Genomic DNA, 22,187 nt, shown 5'->3' with positions numbered 1-22,187 from the left:
TACAGAAAAGGACAAAGTTGCTTATTACTGAAAAGGAGAAAAAAGAAGACTTAATGGATAACTTAAAGAAAGTCCATCTTTTCAAATTTTGATGAAAATTATAACACTAAATACACAAAGCTTTCAGAAATATAATATGTTCGAATTTAAAGAGCTATACGCTCTTGGTAAAGAATCAACAGTACATAATTTTGTTCTTTCAGGTAAACTCTTGGAATATCTAAGTTGTTGTTACTTATTTTTTCCCCCTTTTCTTTCTCTTCCCTACAGCGCTGCTCCTTAAGTGACGTTTTATATAATATTGAAATGTTTTATTGTGTTATATTTATAAAATAAAGTCTGATGTCTTGTCTTTTGATTTTAAAACTTTCTCTCATGGATTAGCTAAGTTTTAAAATAAATAATAATTCCCCAAAGCTGCTGAATTGAGTAAAAATGTCTCTTCTTTCCTTTGAAATGCCTCACAACATTCAAAAACAGTGAAAGTGGCAAAGTGGAATGATGGTAAGTTTTACTCAGAAATACAATCGTGGACAAAAATCAAGCCTACAGATAACCCCACTCTTTGGAATGGTGCAGAAGGCAATCTCTGGATTAATTTATTTAAAGTTCCTTCCATGTCCTTCTGAAGCTATTGCCTTTGTTCCTCTTAGAGTTTTGTTTATTAATTTGTCAAAAGCTACTCTGTACCAAGCATCAGCATGGAAAGGAAAGGAAGCTGTGGGTGGGGTGGGGGTGAGGGGGTGTAACAGGCCAAGCAGGAGAAATCTTATGGTCCATTCCTGGTTGCCTTCAAATTCTTATTCTTTACTCACAAAGAAATATAAGTATTTTAATGTTATTTATTTAAGTTATTTATTTAGATACTGGGGATTGAAACCAGGGCTTTGTGCATGCTAAGCAAACATTCTACCTCTGGGCTGGGGGTGCAGCCCAAGAAATCTGAGTATTTAAAATGAAAAACAAAGAGCTCTGATAACCTCTTGTGTGAATTTAAAATCTAGCGTTTGTGACAAATCATTTTCTTAACTTTAGTGAAATATTTTTCCTCTATAATCATCTTCACTAAACTGGAAAGGGGTCTGAAATGCCATCATGTAATTCCCAAACTGAATTTTATTTTACTCATTTTGGCATTTTTTTCTCCAACATATTTTTAAATCATGCATTCCTTCATGGTTTGACATTCATGATCATTTTTTCTCTTTTCTTGTCTCTACAGAGATCCTGTGGTAGAGTGAAAATATCACAAATCCTGGCTCTTAAGTTGACTTATTTCTTAACCCAGGGGAAGTTATTTAATTTTGCTGAGGCTCAGTTTTCTGTTCTGTAAATTGAGAATGATAATATCCTTCACGTGGATGTCCACATTAAGTAAAATAATGACTACAAATTACCTAATGCAGTTCTTGGTAGATAGTAAGTTCTCAGAACAAGATGTGATAACAATGAAAATTATCATCTATTGTTATTTTCAAAATAACAATGCTCTTAATGCCTAAGAGATGGATATCAGAAGAAAATATTAAGAAATTAAAATAATTCATATAATTGGTAGTCAATACATAAAATATGAAGTGGACATTAATTCTGCCAACAAAACAGAAAACAATTTGAAAAGGAGAACTGTTGAAACCAGTCATTTGGTGACCTCTTCTGCCCAAACCATTTTCGCTATCCTGGGAAGAACTTGTCTCAAGTTAGTCATTTAAATACAATCTATCAGGGAGTCCCTGTCTGTCTAGTGTCCCTGCTGGTGACCAACCAGAACTGACCACCAGGAGCAGCCCTACTTCAGATCCATTTCAAGTGTCATATTATCACCTGGTTCTATTGATTCTACCTTCTTGTGATTTCCAAAGTCTACCCTTCCCATGCCTCTACCGAGTTACTGCTACAGACCCACGAATAAACTAGCTGCCACCATGGCTGCAACTAAGACTCTTTTGCAAATTAATACTGAGCCATTTATCTCCCAGTACCTCATTGAACTCAATTTTTATATTTTACAATATAATTGATTGCTTAGGTATGAAATTTCTAAAGATGAATAACCAGGGTTTATGTCCTGCTCTGTCAAATACCTGATGTGTGAAATGAACGAGTTCTTAATTTCTTGAAGTTTCAGTTTTCTAATCTTTAAAATGAGAGAAATAATATCTCATTCCTTCACAGGGCTTTCACAGTAACAGAGCCCTTAGAAGAATGCCTTGAATCCAAGAAGCAGCCATTAAGCTTTAGTACTGCTGTTCTTCACCACACACATGTTCAAAAACACCTGGGACTCTTACAGTTACCACCCACCTGTCACCTGTCAGTGTCAACACTTAACAATTAATCCCAGAGCAAAATGAACTGTAATCTTAAACTATCTGCTTTGACTGAAATACAATATATAAAGAATTGTGGTATTCCTGTGAATTCGAAGCATTCTAGAGGAATGGTTTACCTTAGGAAGCATTTTTTAAATGCAGGAATCTTGGGTAACGCATTCTGAGAATCCACAAGTTAAAAAAAAATGGCACAAGACATTAGAGGAGAAATCAAAGAGACTAAAAGATCTAAGTGAAATGAATTAAAGAACAGATGGAGAACTTTGGAAAAGAAAACCTACATTTGAAAACTGGAAAGAAGAGAAATAAGTTTTAGAATAAATCCACAGGTCACAAAGTCTACATGCCAGGCACGGAACATGAGAACATGAGCAAAGCCTTCTGGAAGAAAACCAGAACATTCTCAGGGCCCAGCCATTCAGCTCTCACCTATGCCATATGAGATTAAGGGTACAGGGTGGCACCACCCCCCACCTCCAAACCCAGAAATGGATTTTTGATTTTAATTATTCAAATACATTACAAATATTTAGTATAATAAAACTTAAAAATTTTTTAAACTCTGTATATACTTAAAAAATGTGTGAAAAGACAAGATAAATAATAATAATAAAACAAGTATCTCTTATAATGCAGCATTATTATAAACTTTGGGCCTTTGCTAGCATTTATTGACCTCCTACTATGTGCCTTAAATGGATGTACCTTACATTTTTTTAAAAAATCTTACCGGAGTCTGGTTAATCTTATCCGCACTGGTTCCACCATCGTCACAATTTGTTAGGGAGAAATGTTATTTTCATTTTCCAGATAAGGGATCTGACCCCAAGGATGATAAGGAAACTTGCTCTTGGCCTTACAGCTAGGACATGGGAAGGGAAGATGGAATTCATATTTATATCTACCTACTCCATTACTCCGATGGTCACGATGGTCACGAGAATGTGACTTGCAAATCCTCAACTAAAGGGTTAGCAATTCCTCAAGGGGCCGCTGCTCTGCACTGAATGTCATCAGAATCTGAGCTGTGACCACACCTCCTACAGCTGCTCCCAGTCAACGACTGGGTGCTACGCATCACGGTGGGACAGGAGGCTCGGCTCAAGGACTGCCAGGGGCCCCTCTCAACCCTTCCTAGACGGTGTGGTAGTCTGGATGCTTCCACTCGCTTTCTTTTCTTCTTTCCTGTCTGGGGTCACACCTGAGTTACATTCTGGGGCATGTCTTTCCAGTTCTTGCCCATTTTCTTTCCCAGGTGTTTCCGATCATAACCCCCTCGCACCTTTATCCATCTGAATGTCTGTTTCTTGGAGGATCCTGATTAAATTGCCCAAAATGTACTGAGATTGCCTGGAAAAAAACCCAAAAAACAAATATCCAACCTTGTCCATCAGAAAGTCCTGAATCGACACACTAGTCTGCCAAGGAAAATGCATCCATCCAAAGATTCTTGGAAAATTGGCATTTGTCTGTAATCTCTCATATAAATAAACCCAAATACTCCGGGAATATGTTAGAGTAGTGTGATGTGACAAGGCCACCTTCACCACAAACCACACCCAGAGCAGGTAACAGTCCAGCCCAGGCCTGGCCCACTGTGCAGGACTCACCTGGTCTCGTTGCTGGATTCGTTGGTAAACATACTCAGCGAAAGGTTTGCGTGGAATGAACTTCCCTTCTCCTGCTGTGACATTGAAAACTCCAGCTTCATACACCACTTTGCCCCTTGAAATGGTCACCAGGGGGACCCCATGGCAAACCATGCCCTCGAAGATGTTGAAGTCAACAGCCTGGTGATGAGTCTTAGCTGAGATTGTTCTGTGTTTGTTAAAAAAAAAAAAAAATACTACAGATCATCACCAGCTCATTTGATAAATATAAAATATGAAAGAAGAATGACCTAGGAGAAAATTTAGCAACTCTATTAAGCCATAGCTTCATCACTGTTAACAAGTGACTTTAAGAATAGAACATAGCATTAACATTTCATTTCAAAGTAATTACATTTTCTGAGAGAAAAACCTAAGAGATTGCTCTTTAAGTTGAACCATGAGAATGGGGTGGGTGGGAAAAGAATGTTGTCTTTCATGTAGAGATTTAAAAATTATTTTTCATATGTTAAAGAATCTCAGTCTCTCTCTCTCTCCGCTCCCACCCCCCACCCTGGATTGAACCCAGTGGTGCTTTTACAGTGAGCCATATCTCCAGCCCTTTAAAAACTATAAATTTTATTTAGACACAGGGTCTCACTGAGTTGCTGAAGCTGGTTTTAAATCTGCGATCCTCCTGCCCTAGCCCCCTGAGTTGCTGGGATTACAGGCATGCCTGGCTTCATGTTTTAATTCCAAGACATTAGAACACACTGACCTGATCAGTACCTTGCTATCTGCAGATGCAGTTGAGGTTCCTCCACCCCCTCCATAAGTCCCATTCATATCCCTCTCGTCCCAGAGGAAAAAACATACCCTGATTTTCCCCTTGTCTGTGGCAAAATTGGAAATTTGAGGATGACAGGGTCAACCACGTTTTAGAATATAATCCAGCATATTCTGTGTCATGTCTGTATATGCATCTTCGTTCTCAGTATCTTACTTTATTTTTTATATTGGCAGACAAAATTGTCTTATTTACTGTAGACAAAATGATATTTTGAAGTATGTCAACATTGTGGAATTACTTAGTCTGGGTAATTAACAAATGAGTTAATCTCACGTAGTTATCACTGTTGTGGTAAGAATGCTTTATGTCCATTATCTTGCCTTTTCCAACTCTACGTTATAGTCACCATGTTGTAAAATAGAGCACTGGAATTTATTCTTCCTGTCTGAAATTTTATACCTCCCCAACTTCTCTGGCCCCTAATAACCACCATTCTACTCTCTATTTCTATGAGATCAACTTATTTATTCCATATGTAAGGTCATGTACGATTTGTCTCTCTGTGCCTGGCTTATTTCACTTCATGTATTATCTTCCAGGTTCCTAGAAATAATAGGAATGCTTTTTTCTGAATAGTATTCCACTGTGCACATGGGAGTGCAGATGTCTCTTGGATATGCTGATTTCATTTCCTTTGGATATAGATCATGGTGATATTGCTTTATCTCAGTAGCTTATGAACAGTTTTCAATCTTAAAAGTATGACTGATGACTTCCAAACTGGGGTATTTGGAAATGCTGGATACCTCCTTTCTTTAAATATCATGAAATGGAAAAGGGGGGAAAATCTGGCAACAGTGAATAGTATGAGCATAATCTGAATTCTGGTAGAATTTCTACAATCCCTCTTGAGAATAGATTAAAGAGAATCACTCTGTTAAAACCCTCAAGGCTGAGCCTGAGGCAGAGCAGCCCTCAGTGCTCCCAACCCTGACCAGGGAGGGCTGAGAACCCCTTGCTGACAGGTGCTGCACACCTTGAAATGGACAGGACTCCACTGGCCTGGTCCAACTGCATGCTTGGTTTCCCAACCTTAATGTGCAGTGCCCTCCACAACCCACTCACGCGGGTGTGCTCCTCCCTGGAGTCTCTCACTCAGTCAGTGACACTGCCATCTATCTTTTCTTGTCCCTCAAGCCATCATCAAGCTTGTTGTTCCTACATCTCCCCAAATAATCCACTGTGCCTGCATAATGCCATGTCACCACTGCCTCTCTTTGGGTCTCCCTGGCCACTCTTCCTGGCCTCCTAGTTTCCTCTCTTACCCTCTACCTTCTCTACAAAGCTGCTCCAACAATCTTTTCAAAATGAAAGTCAGATCATGTCACTTTCCTGCTTGAAACACTCAATGGCTCCAATTTGTCCCCTGAGAGCCAAATAACTATTTTAGAAAGTGTGGATGAAAATAATACAAAGAATCTGCTCCCAGTGAGAAATATCTACCACAGAAAGGAAAAAGAGGCGCTTCTAGCATGTCAAGGAGAGAACTCATAACATCTTATTTTGTCCTTATAACACCTCTTCAAGTACAGAGTAGCTTCTACATTCTGTGGGTATATAAGCTGAGATTTAGAGGTTAGATAATATCCAAGGACATTTGGCTAGTTTGATGAAATTGGGATTTTTCACCAATAAATTTTTAAATTTGTAATAAAATTACTTTTTGGTGTATGGTTCTATGAATGTTGACATATAACCAATAGACTTGTGTTAAATCACGTTAGAACACATAACACTTTCATCAACACCCCCCACCACCCCACACACACTCGTATACACACATTCCCACCATCCCTCTATAGCACATCATTCCCAACCTTTAGCTCCCTGCAACCAGTGATGTGTTCTCCATCACTGCATATAAATAAAATCACAGAGTATGCAACCTTTTGAGATGACTTCTTTCATTCCACATAATTCCTTTGAGATTCATCCATACTGCTGAGTGTTTCAACAGTGTTTTCTTTGGTTGTTGAGTAGTATGCTTTGTATGGACACACAGCTCTGTGTTATCATTCACCCACTAAAGGACTTGGATTGTTTCCAGATTTTAACTGGAAATATGAATAGAGCTGTTGTAAACATCCAGGTAGGTACTTTCTATAAAGACTTGTCTGGTGTAAATACCCAAGAGTGGAATTTTCTAGGTCATATGTTAAGCACTGGCTGCAACAAAGAGCTTCTGACTTTTGGAACTAACTTGCCCATATAATGAAGAGTTTAAAAGACCACTGAGCAGTAGGAAGGCAGACAGCACAAATACATCAAAGCTTTGAATACTGAGCAGGAGGGAAGGGTATTATCATTCAAATATAAGTCACCAAAGTATGGTAATGAAATTGTTTAGAGATGCTTAGAATGAGTTATGATGAATTGTGAGTTGGTGATAAAAGATGAAAAGATGCAAACTCAAATGCATCAATAAATTGAGGAAACAATAGAGAGGGGATTCAGACCTTCAGGTTAAAGTGACTTTTTATGGCCACCACTATCTCTCTGCCCTCCTACACTTCATAGTTACAGCAGCAGGGACTCTGGGGCTTGCACCGTAGAATGATACATAGAAATGTGTAGACTAATGCATTAGTAAGGCTGCTATATGAAGAAAGTAAAATGAATTAAAAATTCATGGTGAAATGATTATTTGAAGTATAATAACAGGGTGGAAAACCTTAAGTTTGGAGTTTCTGAAACTAAGAAAAATAATCTAACAAGAAAAAAAACTGGATACACAAAGATGGCCATTACAATATTGCCTAAACTATTGGAAGACTGAAGAATAACAAATTGACTACTATAAATGGAATATTAGGCATTTGTGAAAGACTAGTTTTAAGAATACTTTTATAGAAGCAAAAATGCCCAATAACCTCCTAATAGCATATAGTAAAAACAGGCCACAGAGAACATGCATACCACAAGTATAAGGAAAATACTCCTGTGGACAGACCCAAAAGGAAATACACAAAGTCTTTTGTGGACTGGGAAAAATGAAGATGGAGGAATCAAAGTCTCTTTAGAGCTATTGTTCTGTTTCTATGACTTAAGTTACCATGTTAGGATGAAGTTGATGCAGCAAAATATCCAATTAGATTTCTCTGCCTCACACCAAATAAAGGTCATTACTTTGACTAACTCAGCCTTGGGGTTAGCAAGAGGAAGAGAACAATTAGACAACATCTTAGAGGTTCTTTATACTGAGGCACTATGTAAATGAAGTCAAATTAACACCACATGTAAATTCTAGGCATTATCACCAGCAGCAAAAAGAATGTGCCTCCACTTTCACAGTGGAAGGTGTCTGACAGGGTGTCATTTGTCACCCAACTTTTCCTTCCAGCCAAAGCTGTATTTCTCCTGTTCTGAGGCACCGTCACACTTTGCACGTGCAGTTCTTTACCTCCTTACTTTTGCTCCTCTCCCTTCCCTAAAACTCTGCTCCAGAACCTATGTCCTCATCACAAAGCAGTGAAGGTGATGGACATGCCCGTGACCCCGACTTAATCATTACATAGTGTGTACACACATCAATAGATCACAGTGTACCCTGTGAATATGTGTAATTATTATGAGTGAATAATTAAAAAAAAAATCCTGGTTCCCAGAAGCCAACCTGATGAACCACGGTGAAACTGAACATTTCTTCCTTTGCAGTTTAGCATTATCCAAGAGGTTTTATTGTTTTTTGGGGAATTTTGTTGTTTGGTTGGTTTTGGGGTTTTGGTGCTAGGAACAGAACTCAGGACTTCACACACACCATACAAATGCTCTATCACGAGCTCCACCCCTACCCCAGTCCAAGTGTATTATAATGATGTCTTGAACAGGCTCATTTTTCTTATTTGGTGCACACTTAAAAGAGAAACCAGTATAGCAGCACAATTCACAATAGCTAAATTGTGGAGCCAACCTAGATGTCCTTCAGTGGATGAATGGATAAAAACAAAAAAATGTGGCATTTATTACACAATGGAATATTACTCAGCAATAAAAAAGAATAAGATCATGGTATGTTTCAGGGAAATGGATGGCATTAGAGAAGATTATGCTAAGTGAAGTTAGCCAATCCCCAAAAAACAAATGCCGAATGTCTTCTCTGATATAAGGGGAGTGACTCAAAATGGGGTTGGGAGGGAGAGCAAGGGAGGAAGATTACCTCTAGGTAGGGAATAGGGGTGGGAGGGAAAGGGTAGGAGAAAGGAAATAGCATGGATGGTGGAAGGAGACCCTCAACATTATATAAAATACATGTATAAAAAAATAAAAATAAAAAATTGATAAATGCTAAAAATAAATAAATAAATAAAAATAAAAGAGAAACCAGGTGGTTTGATCCTCAGCACATAGTAAGTGTTTTATAAATATGAAGTGATCAAATAAAAGGATCGAATGATTGTCCTTCTATTTGGTCAAGTTGATTTCATTTCCTGCCTCCACTGTCCTCTGGGACATGACTGAGTTTTGAAAAAGAACACTACATTAAATGGGAGGTAAGTATCCAGGATATAAGTTCTATTGGGAACCTAACATTTCTGAGACTGTATAAGTTAATTAGTAATAAAGGAATAAGTAAAATTTTATAATTATCATTCTTAGTTGTATCTTATCAATTTATACAAACACTTGTTCATCAATACCTAGCAATACTTGGAAATGGATAATAATAAGCATAATAAGTATACGGTTAGATTTTATTCCCCCATTTACCCAATGATAATGCTGACTGGAACTGTTTAAGAATTTGCCCAAGTTCAATAGCCAATGAATCTCTGAAAGGTTGGAAACTATTTCCAGCCTTTTAAGAATACTGCTATATGTGATCCTGTTGTAAGAAGGTTTAAAAAGAAAAACTTGTGGTACATTTCAATATTTAATTGGTAGACAGTTTTCAACATAAAATATGATGGATATCATCATGTGATTTATGAAATTATTGCAAAGCATTATTTAAAATCTATTCATTCATAATGCAATATGAGAGAGGTGGTCCATTAATGGAAAGAACACAAGTTCAAAGTCACACATCTTTGTAAGGACATCTGTCATTCCTTTGATGATACTTCCCCTGGGGAATTGTCCCCAAGGCAGAAGCCAGGAACAGGACTTCCCAGACTCCCAGGCATGAGACCAGAGCTTCTCCAAAATGGTGCCCATTTGTGTGGTGAGTTGCTGACTCAAGAATCAGGTGCCACTCCATGTTGGTGAGGGTGAGAGGGATAACCCCTGTGATGAGTGACAGCTGTGACAAGGCTCTAGCAGTAGATCTGGGTCCTGAGCACTGAGGCCATTGCTGGTATGTGTGTCCAGTGGCAGCAGCAGTGTTCTCTGCTGCCCCTTTCATCCTGGGTCATTGGTCCTAGCTGCATGACCTTTCAGCGAGGTCCTCTGGCCTGCCTGGAGATTCTGTGAGCCACTGAGTATCTTTTGATATTTTGTTTAATCATCTAGAGTGGATTTCTGTCTACTACAACTAAGAATCCTGCTGGATACATCTTTTCCCCTTGACTTTCACACAAATATCTTTTTATGATCATCTCAATGGATAAATCTGAGGCCTTTCTTGAAGGTGAAGTGTGAGTCTGACCGCCCTCCAGGCATCATCCCTGAAGAGGCTCTGCACAGAGGGGAGTGCTGACCAGTGCCTCTTGATCCTGTCTGCAGTGCATGGGAACAGACCCATCCTTTTCCAAACTTTCCCTGCATCTTTATTTCACTGTAAAGAAACATCCTCCAGGTGTTTGAAGTTCTCAGAGGGGCTCTCTCTGATGTAACCCAGGTTCAAGTGTGAAGGCTAAGGTCAGGCATATATAACCTCCTCTGCAGAGCTGGTGGGCCTCATGTCACGTCATGTGATGAGTGGACTGTGCTTTGAATGGCGAGACCACCTCGGATGAAGACAAGCACACATGGGAGATTGAGCTGCAGGGATGACTCATCTTTGCCCACAAGGTTCAGTAGCACGGGGGGGTGACTGGAGCAGCTGTCATGTGAGTAGCACGTTGGAGCTCTTGAGCAGGCCTCACGCACCCTCCCGTCCTGGAGCATGCAGGTTAGCAGGCACTGCACCCTCAGCACCCGTTCTCCCTTCCTCTGGTCTCAGCACCACAATTTTCCTTTAAGAAACTTCTTTCCTCCTTTGGAGATAATCTGACAGGAGGGCTCCATGTCCTCTTGTTCCCTAACAAAGAGATAGGCAACTGTGTGCTCATCCCAGGAATCAGAATCTTCAGCAGAGTGACAGAGAGAACTGAAAGTAATTGGAGGGTGCAACCCTGGATGCAGAGCAGGCTGCCCCGGGCTCTCTTGGGCTCCAGCCTTCCAAAGCAGAGCAGTGATTGCCTTTCGTCTCTGAGCCTTCCACCAGACTCTGTTTTTACCTAGGTGAGTACAAGTTAGTTATTATGGTTTGCAGTCAAAATTTGGGCTCATGGAGACTTTGTCCTTTGGAAAATAATTCCCTTAATGAAGAGCCCATGTATACACATGTTTATTGTGGCCCTATTCACAAATTCCAATATAGGGAGCCGTCCCAGGTACCCATCAACAGATGAATGGATAAAGAAAATGTTACACACACCCCCAATGGAGTATTATTTAGCCATAAAAAGAAGGAAGTATTGTTATTTGAAGCAAAAATGGATGGTGGAACTAGAGGACATTGTGTCAAGTGAAACAAGCCAGACACAGAAAGACAAGTACCACATGTTCTGTCTCATATGTGGAAGCTACAATCTGTTGACCTGAAGGTAGAAGAGTGATGACTAGAGATTGGGAGAGGTGTGAGGTGGGATGGGAAAAGGGAGGTTGGATTTGATCAGTGCCCACCGTATACATGAGTGGAAACATCACACTGAACCCCATTAATAGGTACCATTAACATGTGTTAATTAAAATAAAAAGAGCCCATGGGTGTCTCTGAGGCAGGGTAGGGTCCCAAAAGCCTGTGATTGTAAAAGAAGCCAGAGGATCTTTTCAACAAATCTGCCAGCAGGATCGATGCAAATGTGGAATGATGCTCTGATTCCATTTGTAAGCAAACATGAAGAGGAACTGCAAGATTCATTATCAAATATTTTTCGGTTCTAACAATATGCAAATCAGTTGAGAAGAGAGGCATTTGTGAGAAATCACTGACTGGATAGCTAGGATGCTGGCCTGCCCCCCGTGGTGACAGGAAGAACACAGAGTGGTAAGAGCCATTCTGTGCAGTAAATGAAGCTGGGGTCCCTGGACCAACCACTCCCCATTAGCAGATTCACAGGAAGCCTGTCCTCCATGGTCACTCTGCCCCAGGGAAAAGCTGCTCTTTGTTAAGCTCACTGTGAGTCTGTATCAGGCACATCACAGGCACATCTCACTGCAGAGGGGTGTCACGGTTGTCTTACTGAGTCCCAATTATAGCACACACACATCTCCAACGCTGATGCTGACAGGGAAGCAGAGGCCCCAAAGATAACATTAAGCTATTTTCCAACTTAGTCAATAGCTTTGATACCACTCACGTCAGAACTGCAGAAAAACATTTTGTCCCTTTGCAAATAGCTTTCTATCAAAGGGCCATGTGCGCTTATAGATGAGAAAATCACTGAGACTCAGCCAGAAGGAGACTGCAACACCTTCCATGTGCATTCAGAGAGAGGGCTGTGGAAGGGAGGAGAATTTCTCCCAGCAACGTGGGTCTTCCTGACCCCAGACAAATGACTTGTCTAGGTATTTGTTGTATTCTTTCCAACTCAGTTTTTTTTTTTTTTTTTTGGTCCAGTTGCCATGAGAACCAAAATGAAAAAAGAAAAAAAAAGTTAATAGAATCATCTCAGGGCTATTAGTAGCATCTTTATTTACCTCATTTCTCTATATTAGGTTATGGATGCCTGCACATTCAACAGGAAAGCAATAGTTCATTCTTAAATCTCAACATTATATGAGGTAGGCATGATTATTATTCCTATGTGATCAAGGAGGATAATGAGATACAAAAAGATTAATAACTCATTTATGGTATATAGCTGAGGTCTGGGTGTGAGTTATGATTCCACCTGAGCCTTTTGCTTTGATACCACCACTAGACAATACTGTCTTTTTAAAGCTTAATGGCCACCCACCGGAAGAGCACCCAGTTAATGAAAACATTCTTTATACCCAGAAAACAAACAGGAGGCAACTTGATTTTCTATTCCCTGGTGTTTTTTGGTCAGTTTTTTGTTTTGCAGCAGAGCATTGAAGATGCTATTAAAAAAAATTCCTTAAACTGAAATTGACCAGTCATTCTCAATATGATCTCACTAGGAGATATTTTTTGTGATGTGTGTTCCAACTGTCTATTTCAAACTACCTCTTCTGTCGATTTCTTGGACGTGACAAGTTATATAAATGCAGAGCACAGCAGCCACATCTCTGAAAATGCTAACTGGTGCTACTTCAAGTACACTGTCATTATTAAGCAAAGTTGCTGCTTACTGCACCCATCAATCTTCCTCCCTCTATTCAGACTTCTACACTCGCCTCCTATGGAAGAGAAAATGGGAATTGCTTCAGCCACATTATTAAATCTAAATTGAACAATAACTTGGAACTCTATTGGTGCTCAGTGGATGACAAAACATTTAATGTAGGTTCATAAAAATGCTGCCCAAACATTGACTAAAAGGAATAAAGTGATCATGTCACCTGGCTATTTTGTCCTTGGAGCTGTGTGATGTAGGTCATGGATGGTGGTGTAGGTCATGGTTAGATAAACTGGATTTAGACACCAGAGGTGACCTTGGGGTAGGTACCATGTCCTTCATCCATATGCCTCACAAAGGACTGGCAAATAGAAGGTATTTTATATACATATTTGTTCATCTGAAAATAGCTTATTAGCAAATTTCTGGATTATTACTGAACATAAATATTACATGTTCTATACAAGAGTTTTCACAAAGTGGGGAACTAAAAATAATTTAGTGTCTTGAATGAACAGGAATTGAATGTGAATCAGCTAAGCTAGGATGATCCAGGAGGTATGTCCTGTGAATACTAAGCAGGTAGGTGATCACAGGTACGGGATGATTATTGGCTTTTGGAAAGCTAAGCTATGGGCCTGGCATATGGGTAAGAGTTCAACATAACTTTCTAGGGTGGTGAGTGGCCTTGGTCTTATGATTTTATTATAAATTTATAATAAAATCTTATAAATTTATTATAAGATGATGTTGCTTGACAGACTCTATGGGATACCAGTCAAGCAGAAAATGATGTTGATTTTCTGCATAGGAATATGTTGGGTAAAATCTACCCAATGCCCTTTCTGAAAATAATGAATGCTTCAGGTACTTTATTAGGTTCAGTTCTAACTCCAGGTTTTAGGAAGGAAGAGGAATAACTGAAATATGAAGAGGGAAGAGAGGCAGCTCTCAGCTGAAGGGATTCGAAAGAGAAGCTGGATGGCAGAAAGGTCTGAGGGCTTCTAAACTCTTTTAAACATTTTTTTTTTTGAAAGGAAGAAGATGACCTATTTTCCCTGCATCCCTACTGAAATAAAGAGAGGTGGTAAGCATAATCGCTGGCAGATGAGATGTAGTCTGACACTGGAAAATAACTTCTTGACAATCAGGGAGTGTGATATGACGGTGAAAGGAGACGGAAAGTGTGTGGCCAGGCCAGACAACCATGAAATCCAGGAAGCTGAAGGACTGTGTGACATCCAGAGACGAGCTGCTGTGCCCCCTGCCAGAGTCAGAGAGCTTCTCGCCCTGGGGCCCTGAGAACTGAGACTGGCCGCTAGCATTCCTGAGAAGGAGAAAAGGCACATGGAACCCTGCGTGACTCTGCTTCCAAGTCACAAGTGAAGGGACACACAGAAACTCACCAAATTCACAGAAAGTCACCAAAAACATTTTCCTGTAATAACTGTAAAAATATTTATGGGTTCTCTGTGCTAGGCATTTAAAGCTCTTATCTTATTTAATTCCCCTAGTATGCACATATCAATATTATTATCATCCCTATTTTATGGATGAGAAAGCCAAGACTGGAAGATGTTAAATTGGGTAGGACATAACCAGCACATGGCAAAGCTAGACCTTAAACTTAGGTCTGTGAAGAAGACTTCCCTTTAATGACACAAAGAGCTGTTTTAACCTCCATACAGGGTCGGTACCAGCACTATGGCTGTATATTCCTGCCATGGCTAGGAAGTCTCACCTAATGCTGACTGCTAAAAAGCCATCTGTCAAGCTGGGCATGGTGGTGCTTGCCTGTAATTCCAGCTACTTGGGAGGCTGAGGCAGAAGGATCACAAGTTTGATGCTAGCCTGAGCAATTTAGTAAGTCCTTGTCTCAAAATAAAATTTTTAAACATCTGGGATATAGCTCAGTGTGAAAGTGCCCCTGGGTTCAATACCCAGGGCTGGTGGGGATTGGTGAGGGAAAAGAGCTATCAGTCAGTTTTAAATTGATAGAGCCACTTAGGATCTAAGTGTCTAAATGGAATTCCTTTAGACTCTTCTAAACTTGAAAACTGTGCTATGGAAAAACACAGACAAAGAGCTATCAAGGCCTAAAGTCTTCCTTATTGTCTTGGTGTGAGCTGGATCTCAGGATGTCTGTCCATCAGAGGAGCTGACCTTGGAGGTTTAATGAGATTAATCCAAAATCTTCAAATCTCTAAAACAGGGGTTGGCACTATAGCCCTCAGTCGGTCCACAGTACAAATCCAGCCCACAACTGATTTTGTACATAGAGTTTTATTGGCACACAGTCACCTCGTTCACTCACCTATTGTCCACGGCAGCCTTTGCACTAGAACATCGGCCTTGAGTCATCAACAGAGATCCTATGGGCCACAAAGCCTAAAAATGTACTGCTACCCCTTTGCAAAAAGAGTTTGCGTTTCTTCTGCTCCAGGTGTCTCCAGTGGCAAAGGCAGAACAAAACAAGACAACAACACAAGGCTCTTGGGGGAGTAATTGTAAGACCTAAAACCTGACGTGTGAGAAAGCCACAATGAAGAAAACTCATCAGGTAAGGACAGAAAGGGAGAGAGAAAGGGGCAGGGACAAAGAATTAAAAGAGCAGAAAGGAAGGCAAAAACTCAATGTGACCAAAAAGTTGTGGGGATGTGTTTTGGTCAGCTTTTTTTGCTTCTGGGACCAAAAGACCTGATAAGCCCAGTTTTTAGAAGAGGAAAGTTCCGGAGGTCTCAGTCCACAGATGGCTGACTCCACTGCTCTGGGCCCAAAGTGAGGCAGAACATCATAGCGGAAGGGAGAAAGCAGCTCAGGACAAGAAAGTCAGGAGAAAACCCTGCTCATCAAGGACGAAATATAAGACCCAAAGGCACACTCCAGTGACCCACCTCCTCCAGCCACATCCTACCTGCCTGTCGTGACCACCCAGTTAATCTCTTCAATTGGATAATTTCACCTGTGAACTTCCTTGCAAAAATATCTAAACCATAACAGGGAAGGACACACGGGTGGCTGTGCCAACAAGTGCAAGGCAAGGAAGAGGCACCTGATGTATTCTGAGTACATTCGCGTACATTGCCTCATTTAATCTCTCAACAACACGTATTGCTCTTTCCATTTAATCAATGAGGAAATGGAGCTCATAGAGGTTGAGCAACTTTCTGGGAGTCGCCTGGTGTGTAAGTGGTAGGGACAGAAATCAAATACAAGTAGGCTGGCCCTTCCTCTCCCTGGCCGCTGCACCCCTTCTCAGGGATGAAAGTGCTATGTTTTCACTTATTGCAAACATCTCCAGAGCACTTGGGATTTTTATAGTAATTATCTGCTTTCCACGCAGGTGAGAACCCGATGACAGCTAATCATCTCCCACAGCCGCGGCATACTCCAGCATGTCATCGACCCTCCTAAAATAGAGCATCCTTCTGGAGCCTCTGTCAGAGACAGGAGCACAGCCTCAGAGTACCAATTAGAAATAAAGTCGTATGGCTTGAGCTTAGCTCAACCCAAAAGACATATGCTTTTAGGGAGCAGGATGAGGTGTCAGTTCACAGGACACCGGAGCTAATGTGGTCACTGTGGTCACCCCCAGTAGGTGCAAGGCTCAGAGTCCCAGGTGGTGATGCTGAAAAGGTGCAGAAATGCAAACTGTGAACCTGACTCAGCTTCTCCACCAAGGATGCCTCAGGGCAAACTCCTGGCTGAGGCGGGAAGGGAGAGCCATCCTGGAGAGTCTGACAAACTATCTGCCACCATCAGACACCCTGAGAGCCACTAACTTGAGCAGACAGGTGATAGCAGCCGAGTTTATGGGATGCTTAAAATGCAGGACTCTGTTGCAAAGAATTTCTTTGTCTCAACTCCCTGACTCCACAGAGCAGCCTTTATCTGGGTATTATAATCATTCCCATTTCACAGATGAGGGCATTAAAGCAAATCAAGGCAGAGAAGCTCAGCTGAGTTACAGTGTCATAGGTGGAGGGTTGATTACAAACCCAGGTGGACTGGATCCACACACCAAGCCTTAACCCCTGTGCTACAGCAGTCCCTCCCTCCTGCCCTTTTGGGAAGCCATAAAGCTCTGCAGCCCTGCTGTGAATCCCAGCTCTGTCCTTTCCAGCCATGTGAACTGGGGTAAATGACTTAACTTTCTGAACCTCGGTGCCTTCATCCTTAAAACACATGCCCACATTGAAAATGGCACCTATACCTCAGAGGGTGGAAGGAAGTACTTCACTAAGTACATTATCTGCTGACACACCTCCTGGTGTAAGGAGGGGTCCAGGTCTGCCACACTCACCCTCCTCTGCATCCTCTTGGGCCAGGTGAGTGTTTGGCCCAATGGCCAAGGGCAGACACCCATACCACACCACCAAGGGCATAGGAACAAGAACCTGCACAGGTCTCCATCTGTCTCTGGGGGCTCCAGCTCATGCTTTTGGCTCATGTCACCTCATCTTCCTTCCTGGCTACCTGCCCTCCGAACCTCAAACTCCAGCAGCAGATGCAAAGGCAGCACCTGGGGGTGACTGGAGCCCTCACGACTGTGGAGGGTCAAGCCATATATATATATATATATATATATATATATATATATATATATATATATATATATATCTGTCTGTCTATGTCTATTATAGTTTGGATGTGAGGTGTCCCCCTAAAGCTCATGTGCAAGACAATGTAGGGTTTAGAGGAGAAATGATCAGGCCACGAAAACCTTAATCCAATCAGGGAACTGATATGATGATGGGATTAACTGGAAGTTGAAGGTGGGTAGGATGTGGCTGGAGGAGGTGGCCACTGTGGTGGGGGGCATGTCTTCAGGGTATATATTTAGTGAGCTGAGCTTAGTCTCTCTGGCATCTGATCATCATGTGAGTGGCTTCCTCAGCCACACACTTCCACCATGATGTTCTGCCTAACTTTGATCCCTGAGGAATGCAACCAACTGTCTATCTACTGAGACCCCTGAAACCGTGAGCCCTCAAATAAACTCTTCCTCCTCTAAAATTGTTATGGTCAGATCTTTTAGTCCCAGCAGTGAGAAAGCTGACGAAAACCATGTCTATGCCTGCATATGTTTAGACACACACAAGCACACAAGTATTTCTACTTCTCTAAACCCTCACTAATATATCCTGGATGCTTTACTCTGGGATAGTTGCTCACAGAATCCATGTCCCTCCCTCACCTTCCTTCCTTCCTTTCTTCCTTTTTTTAATTTTTTTTTTTTTTTGAGACAGGGTCATCCTATATTGCCCAGGCTGGCTTGGGATTCCTGGGTTCAAGTGATGCCCTCACCTCAGCCTCCCAAGTAGCTAGGATGACAGGTGTGCACCACCACACATGACTCAGGGTCTCTCTTTCTGTGTCTTCTGGGATCCAAAAGCATTTGCCCTTGACATCTTCATTTGCTTTTCTTATATTTACTCACAGCATCTCAGTGGCTGGAAGCTATGGTCAAGGTCACCTTTGATAAATATGATGATGATAAATAAAAATATCCAGCTTCATCTTCCCCTCACTGCATATTTATGCATTAATTCCTGTGTTAGATGCTCTTCATATATTATTTTATTTAAATCCTAACTATAACTCTTCAGAAGCAGTATTTTTGATACTTATTTTATAAATAAAGAGACCGAGGCTCAGGGAAGCTGAGTAACTCACCTCTAGTCATAAATAAGAGTCTATGTGACTTCAATACCAAGTGCTTAGCCCTGTATATTGCTTCCCAATGCAAGTGATCCATGCAGAGTGCAAGTCTGGAGTTCAATGCATATTTATATGAAATTCTGCTCCATCTTCTTCCAGAAATACTAGAGTATCTTAAAAGGGAAACATAATGCATGATAGGATAATTAGGGATAAAAACAGATCAGCAAAACTTTAGAAGAGGGTTCCAGGCACCTGTGCGTAGCTGAATTTATGTCTACACCGGAGAATACACTCATCAGCACCCATTTCTATGCAAAACCTTCCCCCCAAACAGGCAAGCAAAGAATGAATCAAATTTAAGGCATATTGTCATGTTTTCTTTTAGGCCTTGCACAAAATTTATTTCTCATAGGTACCAGAAATGCAATAAACAAGGCAGGGGAAGACTAGTAGATTTGCCATATATTCTGGCATTAGAAACACTGATATATTAAAAACAAAACAACTGGGGTCTTTTATCATATAACTGAAAGCCATTCTTGCATCATTAAAGTTTTTTCTTGTCTCTGGCTTTTCTGAGGTAATAAATGAGGTAGAATTACTAATTAGCCTTATAAAGTCACCATACATAAAGAAAGAGGTTCTAAGAGATAGGTTTCCTAAGTCCAGAATTTTAAGATCACTGTTTCACAGCTCTAATCTACCAATTCTGTATAACCCTATTCACTTCTGCCTTGAGAGGGAAAAAAAGAAAGAAAGAAAATGGAGACATCATCTTGGTAGAAGAATGTAGAAGGTTCCTTTCTATCTATGGCTGTGTCATTGACTTGTTCATTTAGTAGGTGTTTATTGATCACCTACTCCATGCCAAGCACCGTTCTAAATGCTACAAACTAACAGTGAGCAAACAATGAAAATCCCTGCTCCCATAAAGGTGACACTCTAGTTAGGTTATTTCTGAATTTGCAAAGACCTCTTTGTTATAAAGTCTACTTATTTATTTCACCCGGGTTTTAATCCAGAGGTGATTAACCACTGGGCCATATCCCCAATCTTTTTTATTTTTTATTTTGAAACAGAATCTCCCTAAGTTACCTAGGGCCTTGCTAAGTTGCTGAAGCTGGTTTTGAACTTGCAGTCTTCCTGCCTCAGCCTCTCAAGCCACTGAGATTACAGATGTGCACCACCAGTCATGGCTTTAAACATGATTCTAACAAAGTCAACATTTTAATATTAGTAACATGCATAGGATGCTTTATAGTTTGTTCAAAACACTTTCATGTAACTTTAGCATTTATTTCTCAGTAGAACCTTGGGGAGTTCGCAAGAAATGTGACACACCATTTAAATAAAAAGACAAAAATATCATGTTACCAAAAAGAAAAGTGAACAATAAATGTGAATAGATATTTCTTTATCAGAAAAAAACCCAATGACTAATAAATGAAAAAAGTGTTCAACTTCCTTAATGCTTAAATATATGTAATTTGCAGCTGAAAGGTAACAATTTTTACCTATAGAAAAGGAAAAGTCAACAGAAAGTAAAAGATTGTGCTGTGTCAAAAGATTGTACCCTTCAAAATAGTAATTCTGATTTTAGTAAGCCATCTAATGCAAATACTCAGAATTTGGTTTTAAATGGCAAAAAAATTAAAAGCTGCAGAAGTTACCCGTTATTATGAAACCTAGATGAGGGAGGACCTAGCATGGAGAAATTTATATAGATACTCTTCCCCTGGGGTCACTGTTCCATGCTGTCAGGCAGAGCAGCTGCACATCAAAACATTGTACAACACATTTGGATCATCCAAAAAATGTTTACTGGCCCTGCATAGTGTTATTTCCAAGAGGCATTCTACTGAAATTGCAGTTAAAACTGTACCTTGCTGGCATGCCAATTACAAACTAAATGTGTACTAGAGGATGTGTATAAACAGGGATGAAACTATGATTGACAAGACAAACTAGCATCCTGAGACTAGTGTTGATTTTTCTAAGCTGTATTTTCTCTAGGATCCCACATTATAAAAGTCATTCAATTTGATACCTCCTTGCTACTTTGTATATGATAATGATTGTAATGTTTCTTCCAGTTTTACTGTATACCAACATCCCCCAAGGGTTGGTACCATTATTATCATATCTACATTTTACTGAAGAGGAAAATCTGCGTTTTATTCTAGAGAGGGGAGTATCCTGCCCACAGTCAGGGAGCTAGTGGGCACAATTGGGATTTGACTCCAGTTACCTGGTTCCACTCTGCCATGCCCTTAACCATGGGACTGCACACCTTCGTCTTTTGCCTTATAGTAGTTAACTGGGTTATTTACTTGTTCAATTAGATAGCAAGTTCCTTCAAAGTAAGAACTTTTCATTTATCTTTGAATACAATGTATTACACTCAGTTGCCACTCAATAAATGCTTGGTCACAAATGACCAGAGCCATAATTGTTTTGATGTCCCTCTTCTCTCCTTTCCTTCACTCCATTTTCAGTCTTTTACTATGTTGTTGGGGAGTATTTTCCCTCCTGGGGAACAAAATCTCTTAGATCAATTATTTCCCCCCACTTTCCATGCCTTCATCTTGTCTGAGGTCTTATCCTCTCAAGCCAGACTCCAATGGCAACCTCTGACTTGGCTCCCTGATTCCTATTCATCCCCCACATTCATTGCCCTAAAATTCTACTTAATTAGAATCCCCAACGGATGAGCTCAGGCACAGACTGAAGCACTCAGACCCCAGGGTGACCAGATGTGGGTAAAGCTCCTAGACAAGTCACTTTTGATGGAAAGCATCCTCCTGGGGTGACAGACAGTCACAGTGAAGTCTTAGACTGAGGGAGTTCTCAGGGACATGGAATTTTCAGTCATAAAACTGGGAAAGTCCTTGACAAAACAGGACAAGTTGGTTGCCCTATGTCTTCCCAACCTCCAAATCCCTTTTTATTCATCCTCACGTATTCTAAAAATATCATTTTCTGCTTGTGCCATATAAAGACTGGAAAGGGCGGGTTTAGACACACTCAAGGCGTCACTCAGAGGCATTCAATTGCTCAAGCTGCGGGCTTTGCACGTACTTCTAAACTTAATCTAGCATTCTAGCATTCAAAGCCCTTGGCAATCTAGTCAAGACTAATCTTATCTTCCAACTCCTTGCCTTCCTAAACCCTTCACTCTCTGGTGTCTGAATTCCCCCTTGAATATCTTTCTGACTTCTCCTTCTTTAACCCTGACTTCTCCATCTGGATGGCTTTTCCACCCCTTGTCCACCTATCCAGAGCCACCTTCAAGGATTCTGCTAGTTTG

The 22,187-nt window shown here is 40.6% G+C and overlaps 1 protein-coding gene across 2 annotated transcripts in view; it reads right to left on the bottom strand.

The window, feature by feature from the left end:
* Dpys (dihydropyrimidinase) overlaps positions 1-22,187 on the bottom strand; it is a 73,317-nt gene that overhangs the window by 8,422 nt on the left and 42,708 nt on the right. For both annotated transcript variants that reach the window (XM_026384535.2, XM_026384536.2), the window contains exon 8: positions 3,944-4,151. In XM_026384535.2, coding sequence (XP_026240320.1) covers positions 3,944-4,151 — 208 coding nt within the window. The remainder of the gene's footprint in view (positions 1-3,943; positions 4,152-22,187) is intronic.

This window comes from Urocitellus parryii, chromosome 7 (genome assembly GCF_045843805.1).
Source record: "Urocitellus parryii isolate mUroPar1 chromosome 7, mUroPar1.hap1, whole genome shotgun sequence".
NCBI lineage: Eukaryota > Metazoa > Chordata > Mammalia > Rodentia > Sciuridae > Urocitellus > Urocitellus parryii.
This window is presented reverse-complemented; position numbering and strand designations above follow the sequence as displayed.